Genomic DNA, 17,387 nt, shown 5'->3' on the forward strand with positions numbered 1-17,387 from the left:
TAACATATGAGTTTTGATCTAGTCCCCAATATTTTTGTATTTTCTTTCTTTTTTCTTTTTATTAATAATATTTTTTTTCATGTGATGGCAAATGATTGATGTTACTTGAGGTGTCAGCCTAGCTGAGATGTCAAGTGCATAGTGAGGTCTAACCTGAAAACTTTTAAAAAAAAAAAAAATTGGTTTTGAAATTATTATTGAATTAGCAAAAACAATTTTAAAGCTTATTAACGTTTAAAACTGGATTTAAAATCAATTCTAACTCCATTGCTGTACTTTATTACAGTTTGGATTTTTGAAAATTCAATCCAACTCTAATATTAGATTGAATTTAAATTTCACATTCACGTTTTGAGAAATTTGATTTAGAATGTTTTTGACTCGATTTTTGAGTGACATAAGTTTTATCAGTATATCCTAAAATAAACATTCTAATTGAATCTAAGTTTATTTTTTAAACCATGAAATAAAAATTAATTTTTAATATTAAAATAATTAGTCACAAGAGTAACTAAATTATAAATATATAAAAAGTAAAAAAAAATTAAATTAATTTTTATTATTGTTAAATAATTTTTAAATTGGTATTTAATTAGTAAACAGGGTTTTAACTACCAATTATTTAGTTTTTAAATTTGGTAGAAAAACCTTGATTGCTAATTAGATACCAATTTAAAAACTATCTAATAATAATATAAACTAATTTAGAAACTAATTTTTTTTTAGTTTTTAAAATGGTTTTTAATTTACTTACTATTGCAACTAATTATTTTGGTTTTTAAAAATTAGTTTATATATAAAGATTCTATTGTAGTGTTATAAAACTGGTTTAATATATCATTACATTTAAGATATAGTTTAATTTAAAACATAACCAGATTTTTATCTATAAAAAATACTTTTAAAAATAGGAAAAATATTTATAAATTATTTTTTACCTCAACCATTATACATACCAAAACTAATAATTTTACTTTTATTTAAATATGTTTAATTCATTCTTATTTAAACCAAACTTGTAAAATAAGAATCATCTTTATAAAATTTTGAGGCTTAGATTTTCCTAAATACATTCTCTCGGATACCACTATTATTGGTTTCATATATAACACAACAAGTGAGCATTTTAATATCATCTATAAAATAATTTAGTATACTTTAATCTTGCAAAATTAATAAATTAATATTTAAATTTACTTATATATTATAATTTAAGTATATCTCTAATTATGTGTAACCTAAAATAGTTGTCTAATGCTAAATTGAATTGTGATATACATTGTCTCCTATGAAATTGAAAGAATACTTTTGTCTATATTAACTTAACGTGTCAAACTTAAATGCATGAACACAAGAAAAAGTGTGATGTGCCCATTTTCTTGAATCATAAACGGGGAATCTTATCTTTTAAATTTCAACAATTCGTATTCATCATTCACCACCAAAGAGAACATAACTTTAAGAGTTAGAGCCATTTAAAAGAAAACTCCAATTTGGTCACATCTAAAATTATTTTCATGTTTAATTATAATAAACAATTAGTTTTATTTTCAAAATATTTGTTTGTTATATTTTTTTTTTAAAAAAATCTATTCTTCAATTTAAGAATTAATAAAATAGAAGACAACTCGAGAACTTGTTTAGATAAAAAATACTTCTAGTGGATATTTAATTCTCAAAAATATTTTTGACAATTCTGTTTATATTCACAATCATCTACTAAAATTTTTCTTAAATAAATTTATAGTAAAATACTAAAGCAAATGCAATCAAAGTTATTTAATCAATTACCAAAATAATATATATATATATATATATATATATATTCTTACATGACTTGTAAAGATAATTACAATCTATTAATCTATTATTATTGTAGTTTTCTTGTTGTTTTTTTAGTGTTTGATTTTTTTTTTTACTTTTTAAACTAACGATCTTTTGATTTGTTAGATGGGATGATATACCTGCAAGATTTTTCGATGACAAATTCAGGATGAATCTTAAATGTGTCATACAGATGATATGTTAATATCATAAACAGTAAAATACATCTACTTCACAAACTAATAAAATAATATTTTAATCATATTTAATTTATTTTTTAGTTTTAAATATTATTATATTATTATAATGTGATGTTAAGTATATAAGTATATATTCTTAGTGTGTATGGTATCAAAGAAATCTTTTTCCAGCAGAATCTAGTTGTTTATGAGGTTTCTTATTTATATTGCTAGGTATTAGGCTTTGTTAGTCATATTGGTCTTGCCTTTTACGATACTTTCATTATTGGGCCCAAACCTTATTGTTGCTATTTGTCAGTAACTAATCACATTTGTTTTGGGCCTTGTTCATATTTGATTTGGGCCTTGCTTATGCTAATTTGACTCTTTCTTCCTACACCTCCATACCTTCTTCTGCCACCCCATACTAAATGTAAAAATACCGTTTTCTCCTTTTTTGTGCCACCTCCATACATAATCCGGAAGCTGTTTTTGAATCTGGAAGTGTTCTTGAGATTTATAAAATCCAGAATCCAGAAGTCAATCTCATATTTAGAAAAGACTTCCGGATTATGTAATCCGGAAGCTAATCACTCCTCTGAAAAAAAGGCTTCCGGATTACATAATCCGAAAGCTAATTTTATGTATAGAAAAGACTTCCGGATTATGTAATCTAGAAGCTAATCACAAAAGGCTTCCGGATTACATAATCCAGAAGCTAATTCTGAATCTAGAAAAAGACTTTCGGATTATACAATCCAAAATATTAATAAAGGGTATTTTTTGAATATAAAAAATATATGGGGTGGCACAAGAAGGTATGGAGGTGCAGGAAGAAGCAGCCTGCTAATTTTAAACTGTTTCATGTAAGTTATACTCTTGATTTATTTTATAAAAAAGTGATTTTTTTTAAATGAATCCAACGTTTAGTGTCTGTTTCTAATTTATATAGTTTTTAATAATTTTTTTTATCGAAAGAAGAGCACCTTTAAAATAGTATATTAGATGCATTATTGTCTCTTGTCATTCTACCATCTTAGAATGAAAACGCCTCTTATAGATGAGACTATTTGCAGTAACGAATATCATTTTTCATACAATGAAAAAGAGGGAACAATCTTCTTCTATATTCTAATAATTTTATAAAAAATATATTCAACATCTATTATTATAGTAATAACAATATTAACAATAATAAAAAAATTAATTTTTTTTATCTATTTTATGAAGATTTCATTCATAATAGTTACTATAAAAAGGAAAATTCTTTTATAACATTTTTGAATGATTTAATGATTGGAAACTAATATCTAGTAAAAAAATTTACGATAGATTTTGATACCTAGAGTATAAATTTATTTTACAAAATCAACTTGTAAAATAAAAATTATTTTACTCATATTATTGTATTTTTTGAGTTATCTCAATTATATGATTGAGATGATTTTGATCGAATATAAATTCGATTTAGGGTAATTGAGTGAATGAATGTTGTGTTTTAACTTGGTATTATTTTGATAGGTAGCGAGTTTTTTACTCATTGTTTATTCCCTATAGTTTTGCTAAGATATCAAGATTTCTTGGTATATGTTCTCGAATGGGGTTGGGGTCTGGAGAACTATTGAGACTCCTTTTCTACTTTTTCCTTGGTCGGTCAGTTGGTTTGCACTTATGCTCCTCTCCACACAAGTTCTTCCTCTCCTCTGCTCGCTCCACTCCTTGATTTACACGTAATCCCGACTCGGATGGTACCTGCAGAAGACACTTCGACACTCAAGTTAGATTTAGTATTCGACACTCAATATGCTTATTACTGTATAATGATGTACCTGGTTCTTGGAATCAGTGCTATTTATATTATTTTGATGGGTCTTTCTTATTGGGTCAGATTAGAGAGTCGAGTCATGTTTAGAAGTGTATTACCTACCTCTTGATTGTTGATTAGTCTCACTAACTCTGCTTAAGCGTAATTGGATTCGTGGTGTTGGTTGATGTAATGATCGAGTCCGAGACATGGTCTCAATCGTGCGGACTCTACCAGTACAATATATTTGTTACATGGAAAAACTAACGAAATATTAGTTGATGAATATATTTTATTCAGATGGTTTTTATTCCTTGTGAGCTCATAAAATTGATTCTTTTGTTATTATTTAATTTTTTTGTGATATTATTCTTATGAGAGAAAATAATAGGGAAGAGATCATCCAAAAAACTTTATAAATAGAAAATATCCCCCAAAGGAAAAGATAAGTATTATTCCGGCAATACATAACACACTGATAAATAATATCCTCTCAGTAACTTGATTATTGTCGAAGTTTTGTCAACAAGTGAAGTTCCCCTCATCTCTTTGTGATTTTCTAACATCCAGGAGTTGCAGTTACAAGGAGATCATCTCGGAGATCACCTCCAAGTTTCTGACCTTCGACTCAGCAAGAACAATTATAAATTAATTTTATTTTATGATCATTTGTAATATTAAATTCTTTTATGATATAAGTTTGAAAAACAACATATTTAAAATGACTATAAATATAAGATGGTGGTGACAATTCACTACAAGAAAATCATTAAATAGAAATGAATTATAGAGACAAAAAATAATTAGTGTTTATATTGACTAAATTATACATTATTTCATAAACTAAAAAAAATATTGGTATCTAAATTAGTTTATATTAGTAATAAATATTTTTTAAATTGGTATCTAATTTGTTACTAAGGTTTTAGATACTAACTTTAGAATCTAAATAATTGGTAGATAAAACCTAGATAGCTAATTAGATACAAATTTAGAAACAATTTATCAATAATAGAAACTAATTTATATACCAATAATTTTTTTAGTTTATAAAACAACATAAAATTTAGTCCATATAACAACTAATTATTTTTATTTTTAAAATTAATTTTTATTTAATAATATTTTAAAAGTGATTTTATTTGGTACAGAACAACACACTAAATTAGCCCTAAATAGAGATTGGGTAAATGAAATCTTTAACCAAAGAAATGAATTGGTTTGCTTTGAGTGGCTCAAAAAGTTCAATTCCATGGAAGCCTTCTTCTTGAAAATCCTTGACCACTTGCACCCCTTTTTCTTCCATCAATTGTGCCAACTCCTTCTCACGATCCACCAATGGGTCACCATTGTTGGTACTCATCAGTACCCTCCAACCAAGCTCCCTCATCCTGTCAAATTTCTGAACCCCATTTCCAGCCCTTGGATTGCAATATTCGTGGTCACGATCAGCACCAAATGGCAGTGCCAATTCCCACATCAAATCCGTAACACACAATGGAATGAGTGGGTTATTCTCAAGCCTTAACTCTGACTCTGTCCTCTGCCTTCCACCAAAGAATGGTTGACGCAATATCAACCCTTCGATCTTCACTGCACCAAGATCATTCACCTCTTCAACTGCACGTACACCTGCAAGGAAACAAAATTCACTTTTATCAAACAAATTTTCAAAGTTAATGTACACAAAAAAATATAATTGTTGCATATCCCATCTAGTATACATATACGGACATATACATATACGAACATCTTACAGTATATAATACTTCATGAAGTGATTGTATAAAGTTGAATTATGCTTAAAATTTATTTTTTAAAACTAATAAATTTTTGTCTTTATTACTTAGAGTAATCTGAAAAACTAACTTCAACGAAACAAAAAATTATTAGATTATAAAAGCTTCTATGGTACTTGCTTGCTTGAATATTTGTAAGAAATTAAAATTATTATCTTTTAATTATTTTTCATTCATATTTTTATGTATCTTAAAATATTTAGGGTTTACATTTCCCCTATAATTACTTTCTTTTCAAATGAATTCTGTTTCATGCATGCTAAAGACTAAATGTAAATGCTTCTTTTAATAAACAAAATGTAAACTTTGATTTTTATATTTTAAGAAAATAGCTCCTTCAATTAGATTCAACCCATTATTTGAATTTAGTTAAAATGTATTAATAATGTAAAAAAAATTACAAGTTATCATTTAATCATATATACTATAATGATTACGAAAGAAATGATAACACAATTTTAGGTTTGTTTACTTATACAGATATACTGTTCACAAACAAAGATATAAAATAATATTAATTATTTAATTCAAATTTTTTATGAGAAAGAAAATGAAAGAATGTAACTGTAAATAACAAATATCTTCTTTACTCAAAATGAAAAAAAACAAAGGAAAAGTCATGTCAACATAGAGTTATTTTTAAATTTATCCTTATTAAATAAATTTAATTAACATAAATATTTTAATCAAAATAAAATTTTAATACAAAAATATATACTTATTTATAATAAATAAATTATTATAATAATACTATTTACATTTAAATAAAATAAATTATTATAATAATACTATTTACATTTAAATAAAATGATTTTCTAATTATAATTTTAAATAAAATGATTTTCTAATTATAATTTTAAAATTTATGTATATTTAAAATATTTATTTTTATATAACAATTAATAGCTTTTATATATATTCAAAATTTTACATGTAAATTATTTTTTGGTCAAGTAATTCATATTTTTTTTCAAAAAATAATTATTAAACTATATTAGATTATATTATTAATAATTTTAATTCATATAAATTTACACAAAAATATATAATACTTGATTATTTTATTTTAAAAAAAATGATAAATTCTTACATTTTATATTTAAAAAAAAAATACTCTTACAACCTTCACATGACTTTTTTTATAAATTTATTTTAACATACTACAATCAAAACACACTATTTTTTCTCAAATCTTCATGCATCCACTCCCTTAAATTCTAACTCCCTTTCACAGTGAGTTCAAACACAAACTTAAAAATATTTTTTATTAATGAAATACTCAAATATAAATGTCAAACTCTAAAACCCGAAACGTAAACGAGTCTATTTAAGGAATGAAAAAAGAAATAATGCATTGAAAATGTCATTAACTCCCATCTATTGTGATTTCCAAGGCCATCTAAATTTGAATTTTTATAAAAGTCTACTTTAAATTCTTTGTACAATGAAGTCACAGTTAAGCAAGATCTTGATAGAAATATTTTCAAAATATAAAATTATACTGAATTCTAAATTTAATTTAAAAGAGAATCATTAAATAAAAAAGCTACCGAATTTTAATCAATAAAAAATGTTAAAAAAATATCACAGATCGTGACTAGAGCATTGTGGAATAATTACGTGGACACAATTTTTTATTTATTAAAATACCAAAAATTTGCTGTATAAATAAACTAGTTCGTTGACCGTGCAACGCACGGAACACGGAAAATTTTACAATATTTTATATATTAATATTAATATTATAAGTAAAAAAAATTATATATATATATATATATTTTTTTTTTTTCGTTTTCATGAAAAATAACCTTTCACTTTCCTAACAAGTATATTACGGCACTCAAATATTAACAATATAGTACCGTAAAGTGAAAAGATTAGTATTTAAAAAGACTTAAATATAATTTTATCTTTCAATTTCTATTATTTGTTTTATTTCTTAAATTTATTATTTTGTGAAATATTATTTCTACTCTCCAAAATTTGATAGTAGTCGTAAGATTGATGATATGATAAATAGTGAATATTCAACTCATAAATAAATATAATTGATTAAAACAAGTTTTTGAAAGTTTATTAAAAATTTAAAGATATTTTTAATTTCACTAATTTTTTTTAATTCAGAAATCATTACATACATAAGTAAATTTAGTATTTTATATAAATTATTACACGCAGACCTAAATTTATTGATAATTTAATATTACATACATATTATTATTCATGGATATCCAGATAAAAATTATCTATAAAAATTTATATTCATAAAAATTAAGCTTACATACAAATTATTATCATAAATACAAATTCATACGCATATTAATAATAAAATAACAATCACTTCTCTTAAATGAAAAAAAAATAAGGAACTGAATCAAATTAAAAAATCTAAAATATGTGATTATTTTATCAAACAAAAATCTCAATAAAAATAATTAAATTTCTAAAAAAATTAAAACGTATGAGTATTTAATAGCTAAGATATAGAATGAGTGAGTGACCTGCGTGGTAGGCGATAGTGGCCCCAGCGCTATTCCCCATAAGATAACACTTTGAATAATCCGCATATTGCGTCAACCAATTATCTTCACACTTTCCGATCCACCGCAGCGCTTCCACGCCGTCGTCGTAGGCCGCCGGAAGCCGGTGCTCCGGCGCGAGGCGGTAGTCGATGGAGGCGACGACGGCCTGAGCGGAATTGGCCATTTGGACGCAGAAATCATGGAACATGGAGGAAGCCGCACTGAGCAGCACGAATCCGCTTCCGTGAAAGAAAAGAATGAGAGGAAGCTTGTTGGGGTCGGAAGAGGATAGTGCTGTCCGTGGTAGGAATAAGCGTAGCCAGGTAAGGGTTTGTGGGTTGATGACGATGTCTTTGGTGAGAACTGGAATGGGAAGAGATGGGTCTGAAGAAGGTGGGGTGCGTGGAACGGCGTCGTTGAGGCGAGTGAAGGTGCCGTCGGGGTTGCGGAGGATTTGGAGGTAGTGGTAGGGGTCAACCGTTTCATTGGACATGGTGAAACTTTTGTTGTTTTTTATGCTATTGCATTGATGATTCGTACCAGTATATAATGCTGCCAGATAGTTTGTGTAAGAACTAAAAAGTTGATAATGGAAGCACCGACTACACAGAATTGTTTAATTTGTTCGGTGGTACGATAAGCTCAACAAAAACATTCGTGATAGGTTAGGTTTGAAATGACTCTGATACTATATTATAAAGTAGACTTTAAACCTAACTCAATTTTACAAAATTTATAACTCAAAGATTTGCACACAGAAAAGGAGGAATTCCAACATTTATATAATTTGTTTGCTAAAACTGATTTTGGTATTTATATCCTGAACTGAAGACAACCACCATTCTATGTCCTAATTTATCTCTGCTAAATTTATGAAAATTTTGGAGTAATCGAGGAGGTTTCTCAATGAACTTGCTTTTGGATATGAAATTAAGGAATTGAGTGACGAGACGAAATTGAAAACACAGCTAACAATCAAAACATTCCAAAACAAATTAAAAGGTAGAAGACTTGTATAGAAATAAAAAATATTTTTAATACTTAATAAAAATACTCAAATTTATAAAATAGTTAAAAGCTAATTAAATATTTTAAAATTAACTATTTTTATGAAAGTTAAAACTGTTTTTTAATTAAAATGCGGAAATTTCAAACTCTTAAAATATATTATAATAGTATCATACTCAGAATCACTAATCAAATTTAGTAGAAATACTGGCAACAACATTTTACCAACTCTTGAGTCGAATTTTGGAACATTAACCAAAGAGTTTGTATTTCTCTTTCACCATGCTACTTATGACGCTACCACTTAAGTGTTCGAATATCCATTCTTATAATACCCATTTCACCTACCACGTGAGGCATGTAAGAACTTTTTGTAGCCAAGTCTCTGAAATAATTTCTAAAAGGTGATAATTAAATTTATTTTATGTCTAAATCCTAATTTATTCAATATATATGTTTAAGCAATGTATTTGATGTTGTGATTATATTAAGGGGGTGCGGATAGAAAATCACTATAGAGGTATAGCAAGGCCTAAATGGACTAAAATAATTTAGTTTTACAAATAAAAAGATGGAGGCTTCTTCTTCCAGCACCCCCACAATTTTCTAAATCCCAAAACTGGTTTTGACCTTTTATTTGAAAAAGGGCACCGTGGTTACTGGAAAATCAGGATCTGGGAGTGTGTTACGGATTCATCAATTGAATCATTTTTTTTTTCGGATGAGGGATGTTCTGGAAGCAAATTTTGTATAAATTATTGATTTTCGGATTGCTGAATCCGGAAGCCTAATTCTGTTACGGATTGGTGGATCTGGAATTTTTTTTTTTTTTTTAATTATGGATTTATGAATCCAAAATGCATATTTCTATTATGGATTGATGGATCTTGAATGCTTTTTTTGAATGATGGATTTTTGAATGTGAAATGCATATTTTAAATTATGGATTGATGGATCCGAAATTTTACCAGAAGTGTCAATCCTAAATATTTCCCGATTCCATAATCCAGAATGCAAAAAAATAAATACAATTCAAGTGTATTTTTGGGCTTTTAAAAAATAATAGGGACAGTTTGGTCTATGCATAACATTGTGGGGATGCAAAAAGAAAAATGTAAGGATACAGGAAGAAACGGGCCAAAGATGGAAAGATTGAGCTAAGAATTAATATATTGAATGCTAATAGAAACCTTTAATTCCCCCTTTCTTAAAAAAAAAATAGTACCACCTCTTCTTCTCATCATTCTCCCTTCTCCCTCTATTCCTTATTCTTTTATCAAAGTTTCATACTCAAACTTTATTTCTTCTTTTGGTGATCTAAGGGTGTAAGATTATAAAGAGATGATGTATAAATGTTCTATTTTGGGACTTTTACTCTAGGTGAGCTTTCATTATAACAAAAATAATTAAATAAAAAAATAATTTTAGAGATTAAAATAATTAGTTACTATTTAACTAAATTAGAGACTATTTTATAAATAAAAAAAATTATTGGTATCTAAAGTAGTTTTTATTATTAATAAAAATTTATAAAATAGTTTCTAAATTGATATCTAATCATTAACTACCATGATTTTAGTTACTTGCTACTTTACATTCTAAATTAATCTCTATTAGTCTTGTATAGACTAATTTATAATCTTATTAATAACTAAAACCTTGGTAGTTAATTTAGATAACAAATTGGAAACCATTTTATAATTTTTTATTAATAATATAAATCATTTTAATTATTAATAAATTTTTAATCTCTAAAATAATATCTATTTTTGTTAATATAGTTATTATTTTTTTATAAATTTAATTGTTATTTAATGATTTTTTTATAGTGTTTTTCTTTTTAGAGTTCATGCATAGTTTGAGAGACTTTGAGATGTATGGAGTTATGATTAGATTGAATTAAGTTGATCAAGGAACTCATGTTTAAACCATTCATTTAATTTCTAGTTTATTTTATCTAGACACAAGCTATTCAATTGCCTTTTTTGTTGTAGAAGAGAGAAGGCTCGATTGATAATGGATGAGGTTCTATGACAAAGATTTGTGTTTCAACAATACCATAAATTCCTCCTAGACCCATTAGAAAACACACTATACACTCAAATTCTTTATATTCATTAATGATCTTGATTAGGTTAGATGACATGTATATAAAAAATGAAATGACAAAATTTGTCTTTACTTATTATATAAATGAGGCAATCACAAGAAATTCTTAGTCTTACTCTTGAGCAACGATAATTAATTTAAAGCTGAAATAAAAGTTTTGATTACTCCATATAGCTCTTTTGCCTTCAATGGATCAGTATCTTGAATCCCATGATAATCCCCTGGAGTGAAATGCCCCACAACTCTCACACCCTTCTTTTCCATCAACTTAACCAGCTCCACCTGACGATCCACCAGTGGGTCACCGCCACTCCCGGTAACCAGTACCCACCATCCAAGCCTTTCGATCATTTCCAATCTAGCCCCACCCTTCCCCACCGTCGGATTACAATACTCGTGATCACGGTCAACCCCAACAGGTAACGACAACTCCCATATGGCGTCATTAACGCACAGCGCCAAATGAGGTTCGTTCACGAGCCTCCGCTCCGAACCTGTCCTGCGGACCCCACTGAAAAACGGTTGAACCAGAATAAGCCCTTTGATCTTGCGAATCTCATCATCATCAGCCGCAGCTCCACGTAGACCGGCGTTGTAGGCGATGTTTCCCCCGGCACTACTTCCCATGAGAAAAACGTTGGAGTAATCGACGAGGTTTCTCAGCCAGTCATCCTGGTTGGCTTTGATCCAGTGCAGCGCCTCCACGGCATCGTCGTACGCCGCGGGGAGTCTATGTTCCGGTGTGAGACGGTACTCCACGGACGCTACGACCGCAGCGACGTCGTTTGCCATGTTGAAGCAAAACTCGTGGAAAATCGTTGAGGCTGCACTGAGGAAAATGAACCCTCCACCATGGAAGAAAACCAGTAGGGGGAGTTTGGAGCGGTGATCCCGTGCTGCGCGGGGGAGGTACACCCGCGCCCATGTGCCCTTCGATTGGTTGATGGGGAGGTCTTTGGAGAGTACGAGGAGAGTGGGATCTGCTGCGGGCGGGCTTTCAGGGGGTTTGTTGGGGCGTGTGACGGTGCCGTTTTGGTTAAGGATTAGATTGAGTTGCTTGTAGGGGTCTTTGTTGCATGGGGTTGAAGTGGATTGGGTTTGGAGAGTGAGTGAGTTTGCAATGAAGAGAAGGGTTAAGAAAAATGCAAAGGCAATTGAAGATCTCCAAAAGAATTTGTAATGTGAGAAAGAGAAGAGGGGCATGATTGAGTTTTGAAACTATAGGGAATAAGAAGCATGAATGGGGAAGAAGGAGAAGAAATAATTGATGAATGATATGATGGTGTGATATCTTTATCATCAATTTTGGATTTTAGATTATTTGTAGGAATCTCACCTTTAAAATAATCACAATTATTTAGGAATCTAAGAGTTAAAGAAAAAAGGGATACACACGGTAACTAAAATTTGTTCTTTCGTGTTGATAACTTTGAAGCCTTTTGGTTTATCCTTTGAGGTGTTTTCTTGGCCTCATGTTGTTGGTGGATAAGATTTTTTTGGTATGTTTCTTTTTCAATAAATCATATATAGATATAATAGTTTGTGGGTGGAGCAAAGAACGCTATAGCCGTGTTGGTACATATATTAACTAAAGCTAATAATATTTCAGAAAGTGAAATTAATGCATGATTCTAAAATATTTAACTCATAATATCGAAAATGAATATGAAGACGAAAATACCTGATTTGATAAAGGTGAAGTTGATATTGTTAGATGTGGTGGTATCTAATAATTATGACATGTTAACAGAAAAGATGAGTTACTAAAAGAGGTAGGCATGTACTTTGTAGGAAGTAAGAAAATCCTCATTCAAAACCTTTAGTGCAACTTCTATAATGAGAAAAAAAAGTAGGAAGAGAAGTTTTTTTTTGTAAGATAAGATCGAGAGAGGTATCCAAAAGATGATAATAATAATAATAATAATAATAATAATAATAATAATAATAATAATAATAATAATAATAATAATAATAATAATAATAATAATAATAATAATAATAATAATAATAATAATAATAATAGTAATAATAATAATATTAATAATCATAAGTGTGCCATTCGGGTAGCTTAATTAATTCGGTGTAATTATCGATCCAATAATCAACTAGAGGATTAGTATTCAAATGCTAACCTGGCAGGTCATGCTGAGCTGTCAAAATTCGATTACGAAACGTGTCAGAAACAGAATGAAGTCACTCCTTAGAAGGGGAACATTCGTGGGAAGCGTGGAGAGAGAGAGCAGGATGTAGTGTGAGAAAGAACGTGGAGAAACCTGGACGAGAACTTGAAAAACCCAAAGGGTAGGGGAGAAGAGTATAAAGGGGGTGCATACAGAAGAAAAAAGGGACGACATTTTTTGGGAGCAGAGAGCGAAAGATAGAAAGAAGAGTGTAAACAAGAGAGAAGAAGGAGAGATAGAAAGAGAGAGTTGAAGGATGAGAATTAAGTATTTGACGAGATTGCTTAAATCCCGACCTGGTCAGAATATTTTGGTGCCCACCATAAGACCGGTAAAACTGATCTCGCCAATCGCTAGATACACTTTGTGAACGATAAATCGAATAGGATAGATGACAACCACCAGCAGACCCGATGGGAGAATGAAACGCCCACCCTCCAATAGATTATGGAAACGATGCTAGCATTACAACATGACAATGAAGAAGTCAAGAAACAGGCACGAGAATTTCGAGAGGAACGAGACTGTCTGTAAGAAGAAGCTTGAGTTGATAGAGAACCGTCCTGAGCCAGTCAAGACAAACTGCAAAAGAAAGTGGACCGATCTAAAAAATTATGGAGGACACAGTCTTTATGAATGAGGAATTACGAAGGACGAATGAAAAACTGCAAAGGACCGTGCACCAACAAGTACGAAGAGATCTGGTCCCGCCCCATTTCATTACTTTGAGAATAACGCCTTTCTTGGGGGCGGAGGATCCTGAAGGGCATCTAAACGGCTTCCGAGCTCAAATGAAAATCTTAGGGGGATCTGACGTTATACGTTGTAAGATGTTTGTAGGAACGCTCATGGGAACAACCCTTCAGTGCTTATTGGAGTCCCTGACAATAGCATCACATCATTCTAGGAGTTCTCCAATATGTTCAAAGAGCGATTTTCGGCCAACAAAATTGAGCCCCCTCGTCTCATCGATCTATTCGATGTACGACAAAGAGAGGGGGAACCTTGTAAAGATTATCTTGATGGCTTTTGTGTAGTCTCAGTATGTTTATGGAACCCAAATGAGGAGATGATGGTAGATCCATTCGTCAAAGGTCTTCGAACAAGTCTCTTTAGCGACTAATTAATTCGCAACCAAGCCAAGTACGAGAGAGAGAGTCGTTGTTCATATCGAAGCAGAGAAAGCAATAAGGAGGAAGAGAGTGAACGAACTGCAGAAGCAAGAAAAATACAAGGATAACTCACATGCCCATAACTCGAAGAATGCTGAACCATCAGCTAGAAGGCGACCTGAGTGAAAGTATGTTCCGTACGTGGCTAAGAGCAGTTCAGTAAGAGACATCTCGCTAGTTAAGAACAAGGTGAACCCAAGTTCAACATAACGTTGAAATCATTGTTAAATAAGGAAGATGTGGTGAAGAGGCTCCAGTTCCACAAAAGACCGACCAAACATTAGGCGCAAGAAGATAAGCTTGGTGCGAGTTTCATGAGGCTCGTGGCCACGACACAGAAATATGCTTGACCCTAAAATACTAGTTTGCTAAACTAGTTAAGGAGGGTTTTTCGGGAAAATGCCTGCGAAGCTCGGATGTCAACCGAAGAAGTGGAAACTAGCGGCATGAGCACAATCACGAAATTCCTGTACTTAGAGACCTCAACACCTTTGCCGACAGATTCGCGGGCGGAGGCACACCTTCATCGACCCGGAAGCGGTAATCCAGGTAAGTATTATCTTTGCAGACCCGATTGCCCTTGTTATTCCTTCTCTTTGTTTCACCCCTGCAGATATGGAAGATGTATATCCTCACAAAGACGACCCCATGGTACTCTTTATGGTTACTATGGGACGTAATGTACATCGAGTGTTGATCGGCCAAGGAAGCTCTGCTGATGTCATGTTTTGGGACATGTATCATGGCCTCAAAATTCCTTCCTACCATCTTCAACCCTTTGATGGATGTATGGTCGATTTTAACAACGACCAAGTGGAGGTACGAGGATATGTAGAACTACGCATGACCTTCTCGGACGAAGAGGCAACGAGCACCATAACAATCAAGTATATAGTTGTCAATGCCCCATCATCGTACAAAATGCTTCTGGGATGACCGTCATTAAATAAACTAGGAGTAGTGGTTTCCACGTCGCATTAAATGTCATCACTATGAAGGTAGACCAGAAAGTTGTGCAGAAGTGTTATGGAAACAACCTCTGGAGTCGATGAGGGACTTACATGATAACAACATGTGCAAAGCAAGTAGGAGTGGATGTCGACTATTAAAGATGCCCCAAATTGACTAGAGACATTAAAGAGGTTCAGATAAATAGAAGAATTTTCAAAATGGGGGCAACACTGCATGAAGAACTAGAAAGCAAGTTGAAAGTAGTTCTTCAGAGGAACATGGACGCCTTTGCATGATCGACGATTGGCAATCCTAGCATCAACCCCGATTTCTTGTGTCATCGTCTTATCCTAGAAATTAGCACCAAGCCGGTGATGTAAAGATGACGAAGGCATAACGAAGAAAAACAGCAAGCAATTAAAGAGGAGACCGGGAAGCTTTTAAATTAAGGAAATCCAGTACCCTGAATGATTGGCGAATGTAGTGATGGTGAAAAAAGCAAGCGAAAAATGGAGGATGTGTGTAGACTTCACGAACTTTAACAAAGCCTGCCTCAAAGACTCCTACCTGTTGTCGAATCTTTGGGAAATAATACCCTCTCTACTAATAATTTTTGAAATACAGTTGAGTGGTGTCTTAGAACTTAACAATCCCACAATGCGGTTTCATAATCTTTAGTGGTTACTTAATTATTGAGTTGCTTGATTTGAAACCTAAGTTATTTTCAAGCAAATATGGAAAATTTTCCTCAAATATAGCACTATTTTCACTTTTATTTCTCCATTTCGCACCCTTTTGTTTTTATTTCCTTATCTAACATTGTTTTTGACTTTTTTTCTCAGATAGTACTATTTCCACTTTTAAATATTTATAAAATTGTAGTGAATTTAATATTTATAAAATTGAAATAGAAGAAAATTTGAATTTTTAAAATTAAAAATTAAATATATAAAAATTTATGAAGAAATATCAAAACAAAGAGAATAAAATAAAATATTTTATAGGTATTTTGATGTAAGTATATATTATGGGTAAAATTAATGTAAACCTTAAACCCTAAATCTTAAACCCTAAATCATAAATCGTAAAACCTAAACCCTAAATCCTAATTCACAAACACTAACCCATAAATCCTAAACCATAAACCACAATCCTTAAATCCTAAACCCTAAACAATAAATAATAAACTATAACCCTTAAACCTTAAATCCTAAACCATAAACCCTAAACTGTAAGAAATTATAAAAAATATTATATAATCATATTTTTTATTATTATTTATGACATATATTTATATACATTATTTACATAATTTTTCAATTAAATATAATTTTTTTCTTAATTTTTATTTTAATATTATAATTTATACATTTTTTTATTAAATTTATTAATAAACTTACTCACTTAATTGTTTTTTATTATTACATATATATCATTAATGAATAACTTAATTTTTATTTATAATTTTTTAAACCATTCAGTTAATTTTTTTTTTTATAAAATATCCAAAAAAAATTATTTAATTTTTATTATTACTTTATTTTGATATCTTTTTAAATTTTCTTCTATTTCAATTTTATAAATATTTAAATTTACTAAAATTTTATAAATATTTAAAAGTGGAAATAGTGTTATTTAAGGAAAAAAAAAGTCAAAAACGGTACTAAATAGAAAAATAAAAACAAAAAAGTACTGTATAATAAAAGTGGAAATAATACTTTGAGGAAAAAATCACAAATATCCTGGATCTCAAAGTCTAGTAAAAATGACAGTGTAAAAGTTGAATGAATTTGATCATTGTGTAAGAGTTGTTTTAAAAAAAATAGAAACAAATTTTGT

General features: G+C 30.1%; 2 protein-coding genes across 2 annotated transcripts; both read right to left on the reverse strand.

Annotated features, from left to right (window-relative positions):
* Nucleotides 1-4,896: 4,896 nt before the first annotated feature.
* CXE20 (carboxyesterase 20) lies at nucleotides 4,897-8,774 on the reverse strand. Its single transcript, XM_068646808.2, has 2 exons — nucleotides 8,108-8,774; nucleotides 4,897-5,439 (listed from the first exon to the last, which is right to left on the reverse strand). Exons 1-2 carry the CDS (start codon nucleotides 8,619-8,621, stop codon nucleotides 4,979-4,981), a joined length of 975 nt encoding a protein of 324 aa, XP_068502909.1. The 5' UTR covers nucleotides 8,622-8,774; the 3' UTR covers nucleotides 4,897-4,978.
* A 2,525-nt stretch (nucleotides 8,775-11,299) lies between these two features.
* On the reverse strand, nucleotides 11,300-12,657 carry LOC137837705 (carboxylesterase 1). Its single transcript, XM_068646809.1, has one exon. It carries the CDS (start codon nucleotides 12,446-12,448, stop codon nucleotides 11,378-11,380), a length of 1,071 nt encoding a protein of 356 aa, XP_068502910.1. The 5' UTR covers nucleotides 12,449-12,657; the 3' UTR covers nucleotides 11,300-11,377.
* Nucleotides 12,658-17,387: the final 4,730 nt, after the last annotated feature.

This window comes from Phaseolus vulgaris, chromosome 4 (assembly GCF_051622355.1).
Source record: "Phaseolus vulgaris cultivar YP4 chromosome 4, ASM5162235v1, whole genome shotgun sequence".
Taxonomy (NCBI): Eukaryota; Viridiplantae; Streptophyta; class Magnoliopsida; order Fabales; family Fabaceae; genus Phaseolus; species Phaseolus vulgaris.

Excerpts from the sequence above, each read along its gene's own strand:
- LOC137837705 (XM_068646809.1), bottom strand. The coding sequence starts at position 12,448 with ATGCCCCTCTTCTCTTTCTCACATTACAAATTCTTTTGGAGATCTTCA.
- CXE20 (XM_068646808.2), bottom strand. The coding sequence starts at position 8,621 with ATGTCCAATGAAACGGTTGACCCCTACCACTACCTCCAAATCCTCCGC. Across the intron at positions 5,440-8,107 it reads CACTATCGCCTACCACGCAG|GTGTACGTGCAGTTGAAGAG; the intron begins GTCACTCACTCA and ends GTTTCCTTGCAG.